Source organism: Macrotis lagotis, chromosome X, assembly GCF_037893015.1.
Source record: "Macrotis lagotis isolate mMagLag1 chromosome X, bilby.v1.9.chrom.fasta, whole genome shotgun sequence".
Classification (NCBI taxonomy): Eukaryota; Metazoa; Chordata; class Mammalia; order Peramelemorphia; family Peramelidae; genus Macrotis; species Macrotis lagotis.
This window is the reverse complement of record NC_133666.1, coordinates 169,978,084-170,003,305: the sequence shown is the minus strand read 5'-3', so window position 1 is coordinate 170,003,305 and position 25,222 is coordinate 169,978,084. Positions and strand designations below refer to the sequence as shown.

The 25,222-nt window shown below is 36.2% G+C and overlaps 1 protein-coding gene across 1 annotated transcript in view; it reads left to right on the top strand.

The window, feature by feature from the left end:
* Positions 1 to 25,222, top strand: part of B4GALT1 (beta-1,4-galactosyltransferase 1) — a 112,072-nt gene that overhangs the window by 31,954 nt on the left and 54,896 nt on the right. Inside the window, 1 exon segment of the mRNA XM_074201982.1 lies at positions 20,851 to 21,086. Within this exon segment, the coding sequence (XP_074058083.1) occupies positions 20,851 to 21,086 (236 nt within the window).

Here is a 25,222-nt window from a genome sequence, read left to right as displayed (position 1 = left end):
TGTAGAGCGAGCTCATCAACCAAAGCAATCCTTTTCTTCTGCCCTGAGACCTTGGACAGATCGTTTAGCTGCCTCTGTTTCCTTATCTGTAAAATGGGGGTAATAATGGCACCTATCTTCCAGGCTTAAATCAGTTGACATGTATAAAGTATTTTGTGAACCTGCTAGCTAACTTTAGGAATACTAGCTGTTGTTCTCTATTGGGTTCATTCATTATCAGATACACTTCTAAGAGACTACAGAAGGTTATATTCTAAGAGACTACAGAAGGTTATAGCCTTATCATTATCTGTTACAGAGAGAGAGAGAGAGAGAGAGAGAGAGAGAGAGAGAACAAGAACGCACATGCATTCTCGGCATGTGTTCTAAGGGACATAGAGAGGAGGGAGATGATGAAGAGTTGTGTGATGTGAGGAACAAAAAAACAATCAGTACATAAAGAGGTATAGCATGTTGCCATAAACCTGGAAAGGTAGATGGGCCAGGTTGTAAAAGGCATTCAGTGCTGCCTTGTTTATAATTGTCATTTGAGAAAATAAGGAGCCACTGGAGTTTGAGCTGGAGATGTAGTCAGACTTGTGTTTCAGGAAAATCACTTGGATTGCTATCTTGAGAATGAGAGTTTTTGCAATAATCTCTGTAAGAAATAATGAGGGCCTGGGTGGTGGCTCTGAGTAGATAAAAAGGGATTTTTGAGAGATTTGTAGGGCAGAGAAGGCAAGATTTAGCAATTGATTATTGAATAGTTGGGCTGAGGGAGAGTGAAGAGTTGAGGACACTGAAATCTATTGCAAATCTGTGTCTCTGGAAGAATAGTGGTTCCCTGGTCAGAAATAGAAGGGAGTGGGTTTTTTTAAGAGGGTGAAGATAATGGGTTCAGTTTGGGTGTGTTGAGTTTGAGGGTCCTACAAGGTAGGATTGTCCTATAAAAGTTGTTGGAGATGTGTTAACTGGAGCTCAGGAGAGAAACTAGGACTAGGCAGGGTGATCAGGATTCATCTGCTCAGCAAAACTTGAACTAATCCATTTCTTGGAGAGAGGAAACTTACCTGTCCCTGGTCATGCTGTATGTAAAGAGACAGGCTTAAAAATTAGCCTTGACTTCCAGGCTAGGATTCTACTTGTTACATACTGTTATAGTTGGCATTTGTGGGGTTCTAGGAATGTGTTAAGAACTATATGTCATATAGCTTGCATGTAAGATACTGTTCTTGGATATTTGTGACTTTAAACAGAAAACTAAAAGTAAGTTTGAAGATAAAAACAAAAAAAAATTGAAGTGAAAATGAAGGGAATAGATTATATAAGGCTATGGGGAAGTATGTATTTCTAAGAAGTAAGTACTAACAAGGGAAAAATCCTTCATACTGGCCAGATCTTTTCATTCCCTTTGAGTATTCTGACTATAGGCATACCTTGGAGATATTGAAGGTTTACTTCCACACCACTGCAATAAAGCCTATGTAACAGTAAAGTGAATTTTTTGGTTTCCTCAGTGCATAGTTATGTTTAAGCTACAGTGTAACCTATTAAGTGTGCAATTATATTATCTTTTTTAAAATGTTATATCTTAGTTTAAAAAAATACTTTATTGCCAAAAAATGTTACTTGTCTTGTAATCTTTCAGCAAACCATGATCTTTTCCCCTTGATATTGATGACTTGATTGATCAGAGTGTAGTTGCTGAAATTTGGGTTGGTTGTGACAATTTCTTGAAATAAGATAACCATGAAGTTTGCTCCATTAATTGACTCTTCTTTTGAACACAAGAGTCCATTGTGGGGTTATTAATTGACTTAATTTCAATAATGTTGTGTCTGGGGAAAAGGGAGGTCTAAGGAGAGATCAGTGGAATCAAAAGAACACTACATTTATTAAGTTTGTTGCTTATATGTACATGGTTTGTAGCTCCTCAAAAACAGTTATAGTAGTAATATCAAAGATCACAGATCACCATAGAAGATACAGTAATAATAATGACAAAGTTTGAATTGTGAGTATTTCCTAAAATGTGACACAGATACATGTTTTGAGCACATGCTCTTGGAAAAATGGAGCTGATAGATTTCCCCAACAAAAGAATTGCCGCGAAATCTTTGGAGCACAATAGAGCAAAGCACAATAAAATGAGGTACATCTGTATTTCTGGATTCATGCTTCTCAAACTTTTTGGTCTTAGGACCCCTTTACAGTTCTTTAAAATTATGAGACCCATATGTATGTTATGTCTATGAAAGTTACCATATCAGAAATAAAAACATCTTGGTATTATTATGAAGTTTTGATCTCTTAGGGATCCTCTGAAAGGGCCTTGGGGGTTTCAATATACCTAGATCATACATACTTTGAGCTGCTCCAGATGAGAGCTGGAAGGAACTTAGAAACCATCAAGTCTAATTCCTTCATTTTACAGCTAAGGAAACTGAAGCCCAGTGTAGTTAAATGACTTATCCAGAATCACATAGCTAATAGGTGTCTAGTGAGATTTGAACTCCTGTTCCATATTCCAAGTTCATTGTCCTCAATGCAGTTGGTACACTTCAAAACCCTTCTCCCTTGGATTATAAAGTTATTTCCACGTATTAAGCTCATTCCCCTCATGGGCTTTTATTGCAAAATAGGATTCCAAATAGAAAAAGAGGTGAAGATAAAGATGGCAACATAGAAGGGTCAATCACCTTGTGATGTATAAACTGAAGTTGCTACTGCTATTTAGAAGGTCTAGTCATAGAGATATGGTGATTTTCCTGACTGGAGTTCTGTTGCCCATTCTTTGCCCCCCCATCCTCCATGCAATACACACACACACACACACACACCTTGGCAAGTCTTCTGTAACCCATAATTCCTTTTGTTTTTACCATCCCTCCCGTCAAAATCCAGTCATTATCAGTCCCTGAGCATGCTGTGCTTTAAAAATTTTGGGATGCTTGTAGCCTTTAACCCTCTACAGTAGGCAGAACAGACAGTGTCATCCTCAGTGTTAAAGGGTTACATATGAAACTCTGCCAAAGAAATCTTTGTCCCCTTGAACTCTGGACTTTTCAAAAAGCATCGGCAAAGAACACAGCTTTCTGCTTGTAGTTGTAGCACTAGCAGGAACACTACACATGTGAAAACAGATTAGATGATGAAGTATAAACCAGTCCTTGTCTGGAACTGGGTATGGGGGGTGGGGGTTGAGACTTGTTGTAGTAAGATGCTCTCCCCCCCCCCCCCCCCCCAGTTTTATGACATGGGACCAAGAGTCAGAAGACCTTGTTGGGAGTCCTGGCTCTCCCACCCAAATGATTGGATCATTTAAGGGCCAATAATTTCCATTTCCTGGTATTCTGTTTCCTAATCTTTAAAATAAGGGCATATGACTGAGTAATCTTTTAATACCTTTGCTGAAATATCCCCATGTAGTTGAGCAAAGTTAGCACAGCCAGCAATAGGATAAGCTAATGAAACCAGGTCATGGTTCAAGTCTTTCTATGAAATGTTTGATACTGCTGAAAGAACAACACAGTCACAATCTGAATCCCCCAAATTGACCAACTGTAGCTTAATAATAGCTGACATTTATGTAGCACTTTAAAGTTTGCTAAGCCCTTTATTAGGTTGTTTCATTTAATTCTCACAGCCTTTTGAGGTGGGATCTCTGTTATTATCCCCATTTTTAAAGACGAGAAAACAAGCTCCTCAACCTTTGCCATTATGTTTCAGCTGCTTCTCCTTCCACTGATTTGTTCCATTGTTGACTTCCTTCCTAGAACCTCCATTTTGAAGAAAAACCCAAACCAACAGAGCTTTATTCTCAGGACTTTACTGTTGAGACCCAATGTAGGGTTACTTTCCCTACCAACTCTCTTTTTTAACCCTCCTTTACTTGTTGTTTTTCTCTCCTTAGAATGTAAAACCTCTGAGGTCAAGGACTGGTCCTGCCTTCCCACTTTTTAAAAAATTTTTTTTTTTTAGGTTTTTGCAAGGCAAATGGGGTTAAGTGGATTGCCTAAGGCCACACAGCTAGGTAATTATTAAGTGTCTGAGGCTGGATTTGAACTCCGCACTCCTGACTCCAGAGCCTCTTGATTCCAGAGCCGGTGCTTTATCCACTGCACCACCTAGCCGTCCCTCCACTTTTTTTTTAAAAGCTTATATTTGTATCCCCATTATTTAGATAGTGCCTGGCACATAAGAAAAACTTAGCAAATGCTTATTGATTTGATTTCATGAGGGTAAAAGAGGACACAGTATGTAGTCTCCACATCCAACCAAGACGGTATTCAAACTCAGACCTTTCTAACTCCCAAGCCTAACATACAATACACTGTGCCACCTAGCTATCTGATTTGTAAATCTTAAGAGTTGGAAGAGTTCTGAGACTGTCTTGTAAACTAGCCCTGAGCAAGGGTCCCCTCTGAAGTATTCCTGTCAATAGTCCTCCATTTCATGATGGAGAGTCTGCTGTCCCATCCCTTGCGGAGGAAATTGAAATTGTAAGGAAACTTTTTCTGCTATGTTGATCTTGGATCTACTTTTCTACACCATTCACTCATTTTGTTTTGCCTTTTAGGACTAAGAAGTAGTTTAAACCACATTCCATAGGGGTGACCTAGGTGACAGCTGTTATTACTCTAGTAAATCATCTCTTCTCCAGGATAACCCTCCTGGTAATATGAGATTAGTTCCTTTCACCATCAGAGTTTCCCTCTTATTGATGCTCTCCAAATTATCCCTGTCCTTTCTAAAATGTAATGGTCAAAATTAGATGGAATATTCTCCATGGGGTTTGACTTAAACTGTAATACAAGGTGATCATTGCCCCTCCTCTCCTACACACTATGCTTCTCTTAATTAAAATTAACTCAAGTTTTCATTCCTTTTCCTGGCTACCATACTGATGTAGGGATCAAAATTATTCAACCTACAATAAAAGAAATGGAGGCAGATCTCTGAACCAGTGGCACTTTATTAAAGGGTTCATGCTCTCCTCTAATGAAATGAATCTCAGATCTCCCTCATGATCTGAGATGTCCCTTTCTTCCAGAACTTCATTTTTACAGGATTTGATACCCAAATATGCAAAAGACATGATGAAATACAGAATCTCATTGATGATTAGACCTTGATCTTGAGGACCAAAAATGACATGGGGGGAAAGTCCCAGGTTGGGCAAAGTATAGAGTAGCTCTTCTTCCTAAGTGATCATAAAATCATTTGCTCATGTTGGATGAGAAAGAATAGTGCAAAAGTACAAAAATAAATTGGGGAACTTTTGAAAGTATCAAGGTATCCTACCTATGCTGGATTTGGAAATGGAATAGGGTGATATGGTGATATCTGTCAGCATTCTTGTGGATACCCATGTGTGCCTCAAAATTTGGTAAACTAGTAGTAACCATTACATTAAAGTTTGCTGATTGGAATAGAGTAGGGGTCCAACTGAATTATTTCTCACACCGACTCATATTGAGTTTGCTGTCACCCTCTTCCCCCATCACCACCTCCCAGATCCTCATTATCTCTTATATTTTTGAAATTGACTTTTTTTAACCTAAGCATAAGTCTTTAGTTAACTGTCAAATCTTAGGGTTTTAGATTCAGTCCAATTTTTAGCTTGTCAGGATCTTTTTGGATCTAGCTTGTATTGTTAGCTGTCTGCCTTCCAGCTTCATTTTATCTCTGTCACCAACGTTCAAAACATGAGTCATCCTTGACTCCTCTTCCCATAACCAGTTGGTTGTCAAGTTTGATTGATTCTTTCATGTTGTCTTGGTTTTTGTTTTTTAATTCATTCGAATATTATTTGTTTTTTCTTTTTTAAATTTTAAAAAGTATGTTTTTATTTTTATAGTATTTCATTTTCCCCCGGTTAGAAGTCAAATCAATTTTTCTCATTCATTTTTACAAGATTTTGAGTTCCAGATTTTTCTCCCTTCCTTCTTTCCATGATGTCTTGACTTTATGCCTTTCCACTTTCCCTAGTCAAAACCCTTCCTCCAACTCTGCCTTGCTTATGCTATTCTCTCTCCTTTTTATAGCTTATCCTATGCTTCTTTTAAGGATATATTCTAATTATACTTATCGTGTCTATGAAATTTTGCCCCAGTCTCAATTAATTCTCCCTTTTCTGAACTTCTTGTTTTGTAGGGGAAAAATATCAAGTCCTTGCCCTCTCCTTCCCTCCCTTTCTCTTTCTTCTTTTCTTCTCCCCTCCTGTGGCCTACTGGATAGAGTACCAGGTCTGGAGTCAGAAAGACAAGAGTTCAGATCCAGCTCCATTTATTAGCTATGAGACCCTATTTGCCTCAATTCCTCATTTGTAAAATGAACTGGAGAAGGAAAAGGCAAACTACTTCAGTGGGTTTTTTTTTGGCTAAGAAACTCCAAATGATGTCATGAAGAGTCAGATGTAATAGAACAACAATGAACAGATTTGGAGTCAGGAAGAATTTCATGGAAAAAAATGTTCTAAATCACTACTTATTAGAGAAATGCAAATTAGAGCATCTCTGAGGTACCATCTCACACCTCAGACTGGCCAGTATGACCAGAAAGGACAGTGATCAATGTTGGAAGGGATAGGGGAAATCTGGGACACTAATACATTGTTGGTGGAACTGTGAACTCATCCAACCTTTCTGGAGAGGTTATTATGCCCAAAGGGAGAGAATTATGCCCAAAGGGAAACCAAAAATGAGTATACCCTTTGACAATTCTACTATTGGGTCTATACCCTGAAGAGATCATGAAAAAGGGTAAAAACATCACTTGTACAAAAATATTCTTAGCATCTTTGTGGTGTCAAGGAATTGGAGATTGAGTGAATGTCCATCAATTGGAGAATGGCTGAACAAATTGTGGTAAATGTACATTATGGAACACTATTGTTCTATTAGAAACCAGGAGGGATGGGAATTCAGAGAAGCCTGAAAGGATTTGCATGAACTGATGCTGAGTGAGATGAGTAGAACTCGAAGTACATTGTACATCATAATAGCAACATAGGGGTGATGATCAATCTTTTGGGGGGCTTTTTTAGGTTTTTGCAAGGCAAACGGGGTTAAATGACTTGCCCAAGGCCACACAGCTAGGTAATTATTAAGTGTCTGAGACCGGATTTGAACCCAGGTACTCCTGACTCCAGGGCCGGTGCTTTATCCACTATGCCACCTAGCTGCCCCCGGTGATGATCAATCTTAAAGGACTTGCTTATTCCGTCAGTGCAACAATCAGGGACAATTTTAGACTATCTGCGATGGATAATACCACCTGTATCCAGAGAAAGAATTGTGGAGTTTGAACAAAGGCCAAAGACTGTTACCTTTAATTTTTTTAAGTTATCTTATTATGTAATTTTGCTATCTCTCATATTTTATTTTTTCCCCTTAGGGATATGATTTCTCTCAACACATTCAATTTTGATCAATATATAGCATGGAAACAATGTAAAGACTATCAGACTGCTTTCTGTGGGGGCTGGTGGAAGGGAAGTCAGATTGGGGGAAAATTGTAAAATTCAAAAATAAATAAATTTTAAAAAATAAAAAAAAAATTAAAAAAAGGTGGCGCCATGGATAGAGCACTGGCCCTGGAGTCAGGAGTACCTGAGTTCAAATCTGACCTCAGACACAATAATTACTTAGCTGTGTGGCCTTGGGCAAGCCACTTAACCCCATTGCCTAAAACCAAACAAAACAAAAATTTAGTAAAAAGATTATTTTGGCAATCCTTGTAGAGAGTAGGTAGGGGGAAAATAAACTAGAGTAGCCCATACCATTAATTCTGATGAGCAGTTGATAAGGGATTGAAAATAGGATGGTGACCTAGGGATTAAAGAAAGATAGTGGGATAGGGGATGGACCTCTTAGAGAGATGTAATTAATAGGATTTTGCAGCTGACTGAATATGAAAGATAAGAGACAGTGAAGACTTGAGGATAAGTCCTAGGTTAGGAATTTGGATGCTTGGAAGTACAGCAATGCCCTCATTAAAATTTGGGAATACTGAAGGGATAGGTTTAAGGGGGTGATGAAGAATATGATAGTCTGGACAAGGGAAGAGGGACTGATCAAAGGCTAAAGAATTAGATGAATTTGAGAGAAAAGGGTTGGTAAATAAGCCAAAGCAAGTAAAATAAAAATAAATTAGAACAGATAAAAAGGCAGGTAAAAGCATTCAGATAACAGATTGGTGTGTAGAATTTTCAATTCATTTCAACTTCTGTTTCATATAATTCAGCTTTAGAATTAGAAGTAAAGAGATTTGCAAAACCTACAAGAAAGCAAAGAAAAGACAAGTTGCTTTGAAAATGTGTAATATTTGTTATATACATTTTCTTGAAATAGAAATTTATTGTTTTATATTGAATCCTCTAATTTGCTGCTGTATAAATGGGGTTATTCTTTTTTATTTTCTCTTCCCATTTTGTATTTAAGTTTAAAATGAAAAAACATTTACCAAAAAACAAGAGAATTATAAGTAAAGGATTATGCATTTTATCCCCTTAACCTCTTTCCTTCATTTTTATATTCCCATATTTTTGTGGTTGAGGAAACTAAAGTCTAGAAAGAGTAGGTAATAGTAATTGTGATTAAAATTTAATTTGTCAGTCTTAATTTCACATGATTCACTTTGAAAAATAACAGACACTTTTTGTTCTAGTTTGGGTTTTTTGTTCTAGTCCCAGATGAACAAAGACAAGGATTTAAAAAAAGCCTCCCTAAGATCTAGGCTAAAAAAATCATCTAAAATAAGCCAAATTTCAGCTCAGAGAATGGGAAGGAGAGGGATCATGTATGTTCTACAAGCCAAACACTTCTCATTTAACCCTCACTACAATCCTGGGAGGTAGTTGCTATTATTATAATCCCATTTTACAGTTGAGGAAACAAGCAATAAGAAGGACTTTGCCTCATGTCACACAGCTAGTAAATATCTGAGCCTGAATTTGAATTCAAGGTCCAGTGTTCTTGTCCATTATAAAACCTATGAGGAGTAGAGGAAAGAGGATTAACATAAAGGTCCGTACATTCAAGAAAGAATAAATTCTTTGGGGCACAGAAGAACATTGAGGAGGGCAAGAATCAGGGTGATTTGAGGGTGGGTGACTTGAGTGAATAAGAAGACAAAAAGATGGTGGACTGAAAATGGTGGATAAGGTAAGAATACTGGGTGAGGATTAATGAGAAAGGTGGCATAAAAGTGGGAGAATGCTTACTCAGAGCAAGCATTTTATCTTTGCCGAATTGGGGGGGGGGACTATCAATACATACTAGCTTCCATTTGTTTTAATTTAGCTTTCCAGTTTAGTGCTTTGGAAGTAAGAATGAGGATTTTATGGAAATTTTTTAAAAACATTTTTAAAAATTTTGAGTTTAACAGGCATCATATAACACATGTTACTATGTACATTGTAGAACAGAAAAGAGGGTTATACATGCTCTTTAGTATGTACAGCTTGCTTTTCTTTTTTAATTACACAATAAAATCAGCATGTGACTGAAAGCTCATCTCTGATTTTTTCCCCCCAACCTTTTTTCTCTTCTATCCATTTTAAAAACACACTTCAATGAATCCTCATCCAACCCCCATCTCTTGGGATTTTATTTTTTTATTTTTATTTTTTTAAGGTTTTTGTAAGGCAATGGGGTTAAGTGGCTTGCCCAAGGCCACATAGCTAAGTAATTATTAAGTGTCTGAGACCGGATTTGAACTTGGGTACCCCTGACTCCAGGGCGGGTGCTCTATCCACTGCACCACCTAGCCGCCTCTTAGGATTTTTGAAGCTATAGCTTTATAATAGCAATATCAGAAATAAAAGATTATTTATTTATCTACGTTTTTATAAGGTCTTAATCATTAATTTTGAGAAGGTCCATGAATAGATTCAAAGCTTGTCATTTTTGAGGATAGAAAGCTTTTCTATGAGAATTTTTATCATCTTTTTTATCTACTCCATAGTTATGGAGTTGGCTGTCCTTTTGGATAGAGGTTTTCACATAGGTGATCAAGAAGATTGGTTTCAAAATTTGAGTGAGGATTTTTTTAAAGTTAAGTTAATTTTTTTATCATTTGACTTTTATCTTTTGTTTTTATATCTAATTTCCAAATTTGTTCTATCTTGTAAAAAAAAGTTATGCTAGGTCTTATTGTTAATGCTTTTAGGCAGTTAGAAAAAAATTTTTTTTAAAGGGGTAGGCAAATGGCTGGTCCATATGCCAGTTGGATTCCTGAAAATGGGTCTATGTTTAGCCTTCTCTTTAGAACTGAAGATCTAAAAGACTGATTAGTTTCAGGTATTGCTGGGTATGCTTCAAAATGAAAAGTCCCCAAGAGTTTTTCTCTTCCTGTTTTCTTCACCAGAGTAAAACCTCTAAGTACAACCCCCACCTGTCTTTCCTTTGAGTGACAGATTTGAAATGTTTACTCTGAGTCACTCTTCATTGTGATTTTTAGAATTAATTGTATTTTTTTTTTTTTGGAAAAAAACACAAAACTTTACTTCATTTTAGACTTTTCCCTTCTTGTTAATGTTCCATTTTTTGGCATTCACAAATGTCCTAGATGGCACTGAGTCTCTGACCATCCTCTCCAGCACTTTCTCTCCCACCTCCTAGGAGATGGGATATTTCTTGTTTTCCATGTTACTTTCTGTACTCCTCCTTTGCAGCACGTACTGGACTGTCTCCAACTTTGAGATTTACTCTGTTCCTGCTCAGTCCAGATCCCAGTAGCAGGGCATTTCCCCCTCAATCTTTCTGGCTTACACTCTCCTCTATCACATTTGTACTAAGAGATTTCAAAACATATTGAGGTCCCCTTAAACACCTCATACATCACTTTTGGGGTCCTGCTTTGGGTTAAAGACCAAAGGGCTAGCCAGATTAGCGTACTCAACTGCCTTGTGGAAGAGATTCCCCCCCCCCCTTTATTATTATTATTACCTTGAAAAACATCAACCAACAAGGCCATTTCCACATACACAAAAATAGGAAAAAGAGAATTGCACATGAGACCATGAATCTTCACAATTGCTAACATCTATATAGTGTATTATTTGCCATCAGTGTACTGAGTGATCTTCACAACCTTGTGAGGAGATAAATGCTATTATTATTTCCATTTTATAGAGGAAGACACTAAGGCAGAGATGAAGTGGCGTGTTCTTTGCCCTCTGTGACCTTCACCTCAGCTAACATAAGAATGATCATATCATAGATACATGTGTTTACTCTGAAAGTCAGAAACTAGAAGAAGGATCTGAGAATTGGGAACTGTGCCCTGATTTCTTCATCTGAAAATGAGTACAGCAGTACTTGTGGGTTGTAGAGGGGATTAATTAAAAATAGGTAAATTGTTTTGTAAAACTTTATAAAAATTTTCTCTTCGTTGTTAGTTGGAGGGAGAAAGAGTTGTAAACAGTAGAGAGCCACAATGATGGATTCCTCTGAGTTCTAATAAACCTTGTAGTATTGCTTTAGAATCCTAGAATATTAAGACCTGAAATTCATTCTAGAGTCTATGTCATGGACCTCTTTTCTCCATCTGAGAAAGCCTATTGATCTCTTCCCAGGATTTTTTAAATGAATAAAATGCACAGAATTATAAAAGAAACTAATTATTAACTATTATATTCTAATAACTATTATTAACTAGTTATTAATATATAATGAAAACTCAAGGTCATGTACCCCAGATTGAGAATCCCTCCACTAGAGCAACCCCCCCCCCCTTTTTGTTTCTGTTTTGTTTTGTTTTGTTTAGTTTTTGCAAGGTAATGGGGTTAAGTGGCTTGCCCAAGGCCACACAGCTAGGTAATTATTAAGTATCTGAGGTCAGATTTGAACTCAGGTACTCCTGATTCCAGGGCCAGTGCTCTATCCACTGTACCACCTAGCTGCCACGCCCCCCCCCCCCCCCCCATTATTTTTTAAAGTGGAGAGCAGGGAGTCTCTGGACTTAAGTACCAGAAAAAAAAAACTATTAAAATTTACTATTCGAATAAAAAATGCTTTATTCTTCCCTGATCTTTCAGGGAGCACACAATAAGATAAATAGGGAGTGTTTTTTTTGTTTTTTTTTTTGTTTTAGTCTGAGCTCAATGTACACATTTACCCATTTAGGTAAAACCTTTGTCTCTCAGGTTTAAAGAGGACTGAAGTTAGATCCTTTAAACTTTTATAGGAAAAGTTTAATACTTTTGCAATTGCCATTAAAGTTAGGCCACTGACTATCAGGAACCTATTGCTAAGGCCCTGTAAAACAATACAGCAGAGGAGGAGTCACTGTGAAGTTAGTCTGAGTTCTGTGGGGGAGTTCCTGTCTCTTCAGAGAAAGTATTCCTTCTACTGGGTGATGATAGAGTTCCAGTATCCAGGAAGGCATTTATATACTGGTTGGGGAGACTTAAGGATCTTTCTTGATGCAGACTATTCAGACTTCAGAAATCTGTAAGCTTTTCACCCCAGGTCCTGGTGCCATGGCCAGAGAACCTTGAGGGATAGCATACTAGCTTGCTCGACAGCCTTGTAGAGGAGTTTGTTTTGTCTACTTTATTATTATTATGAACTTGAAAAACCTCGACCAACCTGACTGTTAGCACAGACACAAACAAAAAGTAAAAAAATGAGAATTGCACATGAGACCATGAATCTCTACAATAGCAAATATTTGTAACGCACTTACTATGTGCCAGTTAAAATGATCTTCACAACAACTGTATGGATGGTGAAAGTGGGCACTGTTATGGTCCCCATTTTACAGAGGAGGAAACTGAGGAAGAGGTGAAGTGATTTGCCCAGGGTCAAAAACTAATAAGTGTTTTAGGCTGGATTTAAACTCAGGTTCTTTTCTCTGATTCCGGCCCAGTTCTTTTATCTGTGTACCACTGCTGCCTTGCACTTTTAAAAAATGTAGCACCCTTTCTGAGATCAGTCTCCCAATTCATACTGGACTCTCAGGTCACATTCCCAGAGGGCAATGATTATATCTTCAGAAGGATTCTAGGGCATCTGTCAGTCTTGTCTGGCTGAGTTTTCTGGTATTCCTGTTCTCAAACTTTCCACCTGGAGAGGATATTGCTACTCCCCTCCCCCTCTTATACCCCACCTGACCTGGTCTTGTCAGCCAGCTAGCCACCATTATCTGTCAGTCTATCTCTATTTCTCATTTATTTATTTATTTTTATTTTTGTGCATATATTTGTATATTTTTAAATTTTTGATTTCATTTTTATTTTCAGTTCCACTTTTTCTTCCTTCCAGCTTCTCCCATGAAGAAGCCAAGAAATGATACCCCTTATACATATGAAATCATGTAAAATCTATTTCTAGTCATTTTTAAAATAGTTATTATGTCCCAACACTTTGTTAAGTGCTAAGACAAAGGCAAAAGTGAAATAGGGTCTGCTCTCAAGGAACTTATTTTCTATTGGGGGGCAAGATGTATTCATATAATTATATACAAAATACATACACCATGGTTATTTATGGAAGGGAAAGCACAATAGCTAGGGGTGCTTTATCATGAAAGTCTTCTTGGAGATAGTCATTTCACTAAGTCAAAGAAAACCAAGGAACTACAACAATTGTTGAGTAAGGAAGTGATGCATTCCCTGCATGGAGAACATCGCGTGTAATCATTTGGAGATGGAGTTTGTGGAACCACTCTCATTAGGTCAATAGGAGTGGAAATAATAAGTAAAGAACACTGAGGAATAGGAAACAGCTATGATATAAAAAACATTTACCCAGAGCGGTTTCTATTTGAGCCTCAACACATAGGGAGCCACTAGATTTTGGAGGAGGCAGACATAGGGAAGAGGTAGCACAGTAGATAGTTTGGGAGTTCAAATCTATCCTTAGACACTTCCTAGCTATGTGACCCTGGGTATGTCACTTCACCCTATTTACCTTGGGTCCCTCAGATGTAAAATGAGCTGGAGAAGGAAATAGTAAACCACTCCATCCTGCCAAGAAAATCCCAAAGGAGGTCATAAATAATTGGACAAAACTGAAAATGACTAAAACAATAACAAAAGTCAATGTCATACCTAGATTTTAGGAGAATTCTTATGTGAGTAATTGGAGGATAGATTGGAGTGGAAAGAGACTTGAGAGAGGGACACCTAGTAGTGCAGGCAAGTGGCAATAAGGGTGGCAGATGTGTGAACAGAGAAGAAATGATATATAAACAAGGGACCTCATGGAGAAGAAAGTGACAAGATTTGATGACAAATTGACTGAATATGTAGGGTGAGGGTAGTGAGGGTTAGGAATTCATACTTAAGTTAGAAATATGGATTCTAGAATTGTGCTCTTTTCTATGGTAATAGGAAAAAAAAGGAAGAGAGTAGTTTTGGGGTGAAAGATGAATTCTGTTTTGAACACATTGAGTTTGAGATACCCCTAGGACATATTGTTTGAAATGTCTAATTAACCATTTGGTTATGCATGACTGGACCCCAGGAAATAAGAGCCTTAGGCTGGATATATAGATCTGAGGCATCTGCATAGAGACAGTAATTGAATCCATGTACCACCAATGAGATCACCAGGTAAGATTATATAGAAAAAAAAAGAACAGGACCCCAAACAGGCTACCTTTTCAAAGAAGGCTGACAAGGAGCAGTCAAACAGATATAAAGAGAGAGCTGAAAACCCAGAGAAAAGAGCACAATCACAGGGCCAAGTGCTACATAGAGAAAGAGGTTAAGGAGAATAAGGATAGAGAAGATGTCAATAGCTCTAGTAATAAAAATTTGTTGATGACTTTGGAGAATTAGTTCCAGTTGAAATTGTTATGGAGTTCGTTTGAGTTTACTTATTGGACTTTTCAACTTAATTTTTTTGTTGTTTTTTTCTATTAACTACAGTTAACCTTTCCATATCACAGAAGTCTGAATTTTTTTTTTCCCACGGGATGTTGACAGTAACTTATTATAAAATTTGTATAAAAACATAAAATGTGTTGGTATTATAAAATACTATACATATATTTTCTGAGTTTCAAACCTTTTTTCTGTGTCATCTGGAGTTGCCAAAAAACTTCCCAAAAAAGTCCCGTTTAATTTCCTACACTGATTCACATATCAAAACCACAATGGGGAAAGTTACAATGTGGGAGGAATAACTATAAAACAGGATATCTCAAGTCTTTTGCAGGTTAAAACTTTAATAACTTAAAACTCAGTTCAAATGCAGCCTTACACATTTATTAGCAGTGTGACCCTGGGAAAGTCACTTAACCCCAGTTTCCTACTCCCCAAAATAGTTTACAACTGCATGAGATTAGGGGGATATCCTATTTTTTTTTAGGCTCGGTTTTTATTGCACCTTTTGTTCCCAGCTCAGTTATCTGGCATTCTTGTATGGGTTAGGTAACTTTGTCTGATCTTGTCCACTGTAACCTAGCTGTTGTATATCCAAATGAAGTGGCAAGCCTTACCCTCTGCCTCAATCCCAGATTTCCTTTTTCATCTCCTTTCTGTTCACTACAGGTTTTGTCTACAGTCAGATTCTGATTCCTCCCCTCTCGTGGCCCTGGTAGACCCCACAAATTGCTAGACATAGATGTCTCAAGTGCTGAGTTGGCTTTGTTTCTGGCTGTTCCCAGTACCCTGAGGAGTGGACCTTTTTCTCCTTGCTCAGTGACCACTACTTCTAATAGTTCCAGACTGGTTTCTGGTTATTGAAGCTCCTGCTAGCTTGCAATCCCCTATTCAGAGCATGGATTAGGGTTCAGGTCTGTTGGCTGGCAGTCATTTTGGTCTTCTCCAACTTGGCTCCTTTTCCCCATTCTGCAGATCTCCAATTTAAGGGAATTGAACTGACCACCCCTCTACCCTACTGGTTTCTGGGCAACGAAGTGTTCTAGTGGATAGAGTGTTGGACTTGGGGGGTCAAGAAGACCTGAGTTCTAAGCTTCCTTCAGGCATTTGCTAGCTCTTTGACCCTGAGCAAGGCAGAACTTTCAGCTTTGATTATCTTAACAGTAAAATAGGGACAATCAAATCAACCACCACCTTAACACATTTTTGTGAAGATCAAGTGAAATTTTTTGCAAACCTTAAAACACCATGTCTATGCTGGTAGTTGCTGTTGTTGTTGTTTCCCTTTGCTTACTTCCTACACATCTCATGATTTCATTTTTATCTCTCATGTCTAGATTCCTTATTTTGCCATTCTGGCCATTAAAAACAACAACAACAATGCCACCACAAAACATTCTTGTACCTTGGAAGAATTTATTTGTCATGGTTTGGTTTTCTTTATCCTTGTTCTTTGTTTGGGGTCCTTTTTAGATTTGGGGGGGGTTATATGAGAAAGCTAGAATTATAAAATCCTTCCATGTTACCCTCTTAACCAAAATCTACAGAGGAATTCTAATGAACTATAATCAACTGGATTACCTCTTGAGTTCTCTTCTAATGCTGAGATTAAGGATCTACTGCATACTAGTAAAGGCAGCTGGTAGTTTAGTAAATAGATTACTGGACCTGGAGTCAGGAAGATTTGAATTCACATCCAGCCTCAAACACTTCCTAGTTATATGATTCAGGCAATTTACTTAACCTCTGATTTTCTGACAAAAGGGATCCAAACTTGATTCACCAGAGAAAGAAATGGCAAACCACTCCAATATTTTTATGAAGAAAACCCCAAATGTGGTCATAAAGAGGCGAAACCAACTGAAACTACTGCACAACAGCAATAATAGTGCCAAGCACTAAGATTCTCTTTTGCAAACTAGAAAACCTGTTACTGCCTGAGCCAAATACAACAACTGAATTGTGCCATGGAGTTTTAAGAGTTAATACTAGCCTTCTTGAAACCTTTAAACATATTTCCAGAATTAAGTATTAAGCTAGTAAAACCAATTTCATGGGTTGACTCAATAGTCCCTCAATAACCTCTTGTCTTTAGTGCCCTCAGTATGAGTTTTTAATTATATCATTTCCTTACTTCATTGATGATTGGTTGAGAACAAATGAAAACAAATGGATTGGGACCTTGGAGAGGAATAAAAAGTAAAAGATAAAAAAAAGGAAGGACAGCATGATGTTAAGATTGGCAGTGAAGAACTGAGGGGATGGGGATGAGGGGAGAAGGAAGGAAGTGGGTAGATGGGGACTTAGAAAAGAAAAATAGCTTCACTTTTCAACCTAAAGCCCAAATTAGTTTGTAATTTTTACCTTTAAATGTTCTAGAAAAACTGTGTCTGTTACACTGGCTATACCTTCTTTCCTGTTTTCCTAAGTAGTCAGTTTTAGTTTTATTATATATATTAATATATAATATTATATATTTTAACTGATGGGATAGAGAATGGATAAACCATAAGTCTACATCTTTCCAGATCTTTAGGACAGAATTTTGAAATGTATTTCCCTTTCTGTCTTCTTCTCCCTTCAGTTCCTTTCCCTTCCTCTCAACGCACTTAACTTTGACATTGGACCAAACATTAGAATAAAAGAGAGAGGGCATTTGTGAGCAAAGGCCACAACTTTATATTAATACTGTTTGTCCGTTCCAGTTGATATATTTGAATATTCAAAATGCTTTTGAAAGTTTGGGACTAAACATTTGATGGCAGGAATAGAAAGACTGAAGAAATAATTTTTTTATTAATATTTAACTTTTCCCAAATAATATGTAGAAAGTTTTAGCATTGTTTTTGAAATTTTGAGTTCTAAATTTTCCCCTTCCTCCCTCATTGAGAAGGCAAGAAAGTGGACATAGGTTATACATGTATAATTATGGAGAACACAAAAAACAAACCTAAGGAAAATAAAGAAAAAGTTTCTTTGATAAAAGGTGGATAGCATCTTTTATCATAAGTCCTTCAGAATTGTCTTAAATCATTGTATGACAGAGAAAATACTATATTATTTACAGTAAATTATTATATAGTATTGTTACTGTGTACAATGTTTTCTTGGTTCTGCTAATTTCATTTTACATCAGTTCATGTGAGTGTTTCCAGTTTTTTCTGAGTGTCCTACTTATTGTTTCTTATATCACAATAGTGATGATCTTTTTTTCTTAAAAAGTACCCACTTCAAGTTTTAAGTACAGTCCTATTTTCTATTCTAGTAGACATATAGAAATATTTATTTTATTTGGTGTTTAAATTCCAAATGAAAACAGTGTGCACGCGCGCGCACACACACACGCACACACACACACACACACACACACACACACACACACACACACACACACACTGATCAGAAAAAGAATGTCAGAAAATCTTTCCTTTGTGTCTTAAAGGAATCAGGATACTTGAGTGTTAGCCATTGCACTGAACTTACTGAACTTACTGATTATTCTTAGAAGAATCATTTTCTATCTCTGAGCCTTGGTTTCTTCATCTTTAAAAAGAAGCGGTGAGACCAAGTAACTTTACTATCTTTTCTTTCAACTTCCATTTTAATTCTTTGTGATCTTGGAATCACAGTCTCCAAATACTCATAAAACTAATTGTCTTGTTAGCATCTGAAACTCAGCACCTCAAAAAAAAGTGATTTTTTTCCCCTATTATGCCAGCTTCTGTTCTCAGATTTCCCCATTTCTTTCATTTGATGCCATTTTAGAGTTCACAAAGCACTTTCCTCACAAAAGTCCCATGGGGATAGGTGGTGTGAGTTACTCTTATTATTTTATAGCTGAGGATACCGGAACTGGGAGATTAACTTTTTTCCCCAATAGTTATGTAGCTAGTAAAAGGTGGCTGAAACTTGGATCCAGGTGTCATAGGCTGGGAAACTTCATATTGGAGTCTTACCTCTCCTCCATCCCTTACATTTTATCTGTCATTACAACCTGTCAATTCTTCTTTTGAAATAATCTTTTGTTCTCCTCTTTCCTCCTTCCCACTACCTTAATCTTTGGTTAGTTTCTTATGACTAAAGTTCTTATTCAATGAAACAAACATTTTAAAGTTTCTACTATTTTGTAGAGCACTGAGCTAAGTGTTTGACAGGATGAGGAAGTAGAGAGGGTGAAATAGGGCTTAGTTAAATTGACCCTGGGGTATAACAGAGAGATAAACAATCCTTGTGGAGATGTGAGGGCAACTCCCTCTTGCAAGTGCTGGATGGACCCCCTTCTCAAAGACTCAGAATAGAAAGTTTTTATCATCAAAATCATTGACCCTGTCAAATAATTCTCAGCCCCAAAGAAATATGATTTTATCAATATGAATGACATTAGAGAAAATAAATTTAACTTAAGGACAACGAGGCATTTCCATCCAGCTTATGACTGAAATTTTTTTATTGTCTTTTAGACATTAGACCATGGGTTCCTTGAGATTGGGAACTGTCTAGCATTTTCAACTTAGCATTTAGTGTTTTTTTAATCATTCATAAATACAAACAACTGTATTATACAATACTGTATATAGTTGCTTTGGAGAATTACACAATAAAACATCATGAAGATTCAAGGAGAGAAGGTTGCTACTATTCTGGCTAGATTAGAGTGAGTAGATTGTAGGTGAGAAGACCTGTCTGTGAAATTATTTCATTAGTTCAGATATATCATAGTTATATCTGATTTTAGTTTTCATTTTCAGTGATTTATTGTGCATTTCCATACTGGAAAAATTTTCTTCAAAGACCACTTTTCTTTTCTCTCTTACTATTGTTTTTTATTTTAATGTTGAATATCTCTGCCATGTGGGTGACATTAAGTTTCATTCCTGCTTGTGATATTAATTCTTAAGAGAGCTCTAGATTACTTAAAATCTATGAGTTCAAAATTCTATCTCCCTCCCTCCATATTTGATTTTTAAAAGAAAAATTTCCAATTACATATAAAAACAATTTTTAACATTATTTCAAAAAACTTTGAGTTCCAGATTTCTCCCTTTTCTCCCTTTCTTTATTGAAAAGATAAACAATTTTATGTAGGTTAAACATGATTAAAAACAATAAAAAGTTTTAAAAATGTGCTTTGCTTTGCTTTCAGACTTCATCAATTCTTTCTCTGCAAGTGAATAGCATTTTTCATCAGAAATCCTTCAGAATTGTCTAGGATCTTTATATTATTGAGAATAACAGTTGATCCCATAGATATATCTGTCCATTTATGACTTTGTTTCTTATTCCATAATATGTATCATTTGATAAAACTAGTAGAATGTAAAGTTCTTGAGGATAGAGATTGTTTTTATTTTTATTTTTATCTTTGTATCATCAGCACCTGGCAATGTGTCTTCCTTTAAGAAGGAAGGAACAAACAAACATCTGTTAAGTGCTTAGTGTTTTCCTGACACTATATTAAGTGTTAGATAATAATAAATGTTTGAATTAAGCTTAATTTGAACTCATTCATCCTACTCTTTTTTTTCTTTTAAAATGTCCATTTCTTTTCTCTCCTTTCTGACATGTTTAAAACCCCACCTAGTCCAAAAATGCCTTTTCTGTTATAATCCTGGGTAATTTCTGATCCTTATTTTATTGCCTGGTATGCTTGATCCTCGATAATATTTAATTGAACACATGCCCGTCAGCTAACTTACTCCAAGTTTTGTATATGGTTCTTTCTCTCATGGTACATGAATGCAAGCCTTGGTTCCTGAGTATAATTAAAAGACAAAACCCTTTGTCTTCAACTTATGGATCCAGCTACCTATCCAATATATTTTCAGGTGTATAAGTCACATATTGAGTCTTAATTGAATTGAACAAAAGTGAAAGAGAGAAGAATGCTCCTCATATCTTGACATTGATACTTTAGAGCATATTTCATGTAACCTGGAGAAAAGGAACACATTTTTTGCTTGAGCAATGCTAGGGAATATTTTATAAATGAACTCATGTCATTCTTCAGTCTGCCAATATATCCTGTCTTTTTTCAGTTGGTCCATTAAAAGTGGAATTTGTACGCCCTGTGAATCTGGAAGCCATAGAGAAAGAAAATCCTAAATTGAGGAAAGGAGGTCGATTTAGCCCAGAGGACTGCACAGCACTTCAAAAAGTAGCAATTATTATCCCTTTCAGACATCGTGATGAACATCTACGTTATTGGCTCTATTATCTCCACCCCTTTCTACAGCGTCAGCAGCTGGATTATGGGATATATGTGATAAATCAGGTATGAGATAAAAGATATTGTAACATATTGACTTCTACTTCAACAGGATTACATAACAAAATTAATTTAGCTCCAAACTTTGATACTAATATTAGTGTTGCCAAAAAAGAGTGAATGAAGAGAAGGAAATTCATAAATTGGAAGCAGAAATTGAAACCCTCATTTTACTAAGCTGTTTTTCTTTCCAGAAATGGCATTTACTCCCTTAAACATTTTAACTTAACTCATTCATTTTATTGTCCAAGAGCATAGGCCTTATAGTTGGAAATAACTTTAGAAAGATTATTTAATTAAGAGATTGAACTTTGCGGAGGAGTAATGTAAGACCTAGAAAGGAGAAAAGTCAATTGCCTAACTGCATGCAGAGCTGGACCTGGGTCTTCTGATTCCGAATTCAGATTTTATTATTTTGAATTTAAACTTTAGTACTATATGTAGTTGATCATAAAGACAATGTATTTTTTGTATTTGTAAGCTATCATAGAAATCACATTTAATATTAGTTGCACATTAAATCTCTTTTGGGAGTTTATTTTTCCATGGACCATTCTATGGGTTAAGATATCCATTAAGCGGATGGAGAAAATAAATTTTAATGTTGAATATCTCTGCCATGTGGGTGGCATTAAGTTTTATTCCTGCTTGTGATATTAATTTTTAAGAGAGTTCAGCTTTTGCCCTTTTCTCCCCTCAAAACTGATTTGACTTGGAGGAAGAAAAGTTGATTTGTAGAGGCACTTATTTATAAATAATTATGTTTGTTGTCACTTGGTGGAGGAAAATTATTTTTTTTGGAGTTTATTTATGCTTGATTTTTTTTCTATATATAAATTACTAGTAAATTGTGACCTAACTCAGTGCAGTCATATATCTGATCTCTGCCTGTGTTCTATTTTCATTGGAATTTCTTAGAAATGACAGAGATGTTCATTTTAAGATGAATTGGCCACCATTTTGTTTTGAATTCACAGTATCTTAGTGTCATTTAATGTGTAAAAAAAGTCCTTATGAAAAATCATCATTCAATAAGTCAAAATCAATGTATATCATCAAAATTATCAAGGAAAAAATAGATAAATCAGACTTCTGAGTGACAACAATTCAACTAATATTAATTGAGCTTCTATTATGGACAATCATTGCTCTGAGTTTTTCTATATGGGGTATTTTAAAGGAATTTACAATCCAACCTCCAACATAAGACATTCATACAGAAAAAAGAAAAAACTCATTGGGTTACTTGGTTAATAATTTCCCTATCTTCCGGTTTCTTTATATAGTAAAAGAATTGAACTACATGCCATGTAAGGCTTCTCTAACTTTAAAATTATATAATTGTATCAGAATTACTCTCCAAATTAGCATATGGTTGAATTGAATAATGGATTGAGTAAGTTCAGAGATGGAAATGATCTATGCAGCTTTGGATAATTAAGAAAGATCTCAGCCTAACATTATAGAATACTGAAAGAATGAAGTGAGAGGGGTAGATGTGGGGAGGAGGGTGTGTGAAAATTGATGGGGATGGGGTAGGAGGTGATGAACCACCAGTACCAGGCAGAGGAGTGCATCAGACAGTACAGAGCTATAATCTCAGAAGTTAATTGTGATACAGTTTACATAAGAGATATTTAGTCCCTGATCTAAAGTAGTTAGTAATTAGAAGAGTTTTTTTAAAAAAGTAGAAGAATCAGAAACTTAATAAATATATAATAAGGAAAAAAGATTTTTAAACCCAAGATTTTGAGGCTAGGTTAGTGGGAGAATGAGTGAATTGAACGGATTGGGAGAGGTCCCTTGGCAAGATGTATCGTGTTCTGGAGATGGGGTTAGGAAGATCCCTAGTTCAAATCCTGCTTCTGATACCTACAAACTGTGACAATTGGAAAGCCCCTAAAAACCTTTGAGCACCAGTTTCCTTAACTCTTAAAAGAATAACACTTAGTATTTAACCTCAGAGTTTTTGTTGTGTCACTCAGATGAGAATCTATAGCTAACTTTTAAAAGTATTATTAAAATGTCAGCAATAAATAATCATTTCATTGATAAAACTAGTTGAACCTAGAGGGAAAGCTATCTTTTGAAGGCAATGTGTTTTTAGTTTTAGATAGGTTCAGTTTGAGTAAAATGGAACCATCCACTTTTGTTAAAATACCTTTGGAATGTAGTCTGGCAATAAATTACTCAGTATTAAAATGTCTGGAAAACACCAAAGATCATTAAATGTATAGAAGGGTTTCTTATTTGTAAATTGTGGATGACCTTTAAGGTTCCTTTTAACTTTAAAATGATAAAATTTTATCAATTGTGGTATCTTTGAGCTTCTACATACTATTTTAAATTAAATATCATGGGCTATTATATTAGCTCTTATTTAGTGTATTCCCTCTCAGTCAGCCTAATTCTGTCTGTGGGGCCACCAGTTTCTCTTTATCTGAAGTTAGAAACTATGGAACCCTCTTTGACTTTTATCCTTCATCACATACATTAAGCTTATTTCTGATCTATCAAAATGATAGAATTTTCAAATTTTATTCCTTCCTTTCCATCTTTTATTGCCACCAGCCTCCTTTTGACCCTTGTTACCTCGGACTTGATAACTGCAAAAGCCTTCTCGGCCTAGTTTCCTGCTTGCAGTCTCTCCTTTCTCCAAAGTATTCAGAATACTAATACCAAATTAATTTTTCTAAATACCATTTATATTATGTTACTACTTTGCCCAAACACCTACATTACTTATAGCAAATATTCTCTAGGGTCCCAAGATCTTTCAGGAGCTCTGTGAGGTCATTTTTTAAAATAATACTAAGATATTTAAATTTCTAATATAGCTAACATTGTTAGATATAACCCACATAAGTAAAAACTCTTTGGGGAAGGAGATTCTCGGTAATTTTTAAAAAAAAAATTTTTATCTACTTTGTTAAATATTTTTCAGTTATATTTTGACCCATAGTAATCTTGAACAGCTCAGTAGTGCATTGGATAGATCACCAGGCCTGGAATTAGGAAAAACCTGAATTCAGTGTGGCCTCAAACATTTCCTAGCTGTGTGACCCTAGGCAACTCATTTAACTTGTTTATTTCAGTTTTCTCATCTGTAAAATGATCTGGAGAGAGAAAAATGGCAAACCACTCCAGGATCTTTGACAAGACAACCCCAAATGGGGTCACAAAAAGTAGAATATGACTGAAATGCTGTAACAACAATAAAATTTTAAGAGTGTTAAGAAGGGGAGGAAGTTCTGAGACCCTTAAGATGGAGAACCAGTGACCTACATGATAAAGATTAAGTTATTCAACCAGATATTCAAAATCTTTCCTAAAACAACCCCAGCTTTATCTCCCTACTTCCTAGCATGTGTTTTCTACTTTATTGCCCTTATTAGAGTACATGCTACCTTTAATAAATTTAGTCTAAAAGTGAAAATAAAACTTATACAACTTATAAATAAAACTATATAATTCTAATCGAAGCTACTCTAGTTGGGAGATTGATCAAGGAGAATTTTTTAGGGGAGGTGGTAATTGATTTGCAGCTGGAAAAATGGGTTCAGGATATCGGCAGACCAGAGATATGGGGAAGGATTCTGGGCATAGGGATAGCTAACAGTGGTGTGGAGGTAGAAAAGCAAAGAGTATTCTAGGGTGGTGAGTTAGTCTACACAGTTTATGCTAGGCATTGGGCATGGAGGAAAAACAAAAATTAAAATGCAACAATAAGGCTTGACCTATAAACTTCCAGGAGGTTGGAATGTAGACTAGTTTAGGTGGCATGTGATAAAGGAGACAGGAATGAAAAGATATATTGGAGTCCAACTGTAGAAGGTACTGAATGCCAGGTCAAAGAGAGGTTGTTCTAGTTGGTAAACAGTGGGAAGTCAAGTTTTGAGCATCTGAATGGTACAATGTGGTATGGTTATTCTGGCAGCCATGTAGAATACAGTAGAGTATCCAGGAGACTATCCTGGATGAGAAATAATGAATGCCTGAATTCTTTTAATAGTGGAAGTGGGAATAATACACTAATAATACACTAATACCTTAAGTTTGCAAACCACTCTAAAAATACTTTCTCATTTGGACTTAACAATTGCAGATATTACCACGCCCATCTGGCCCCAGTTTTACAGTTA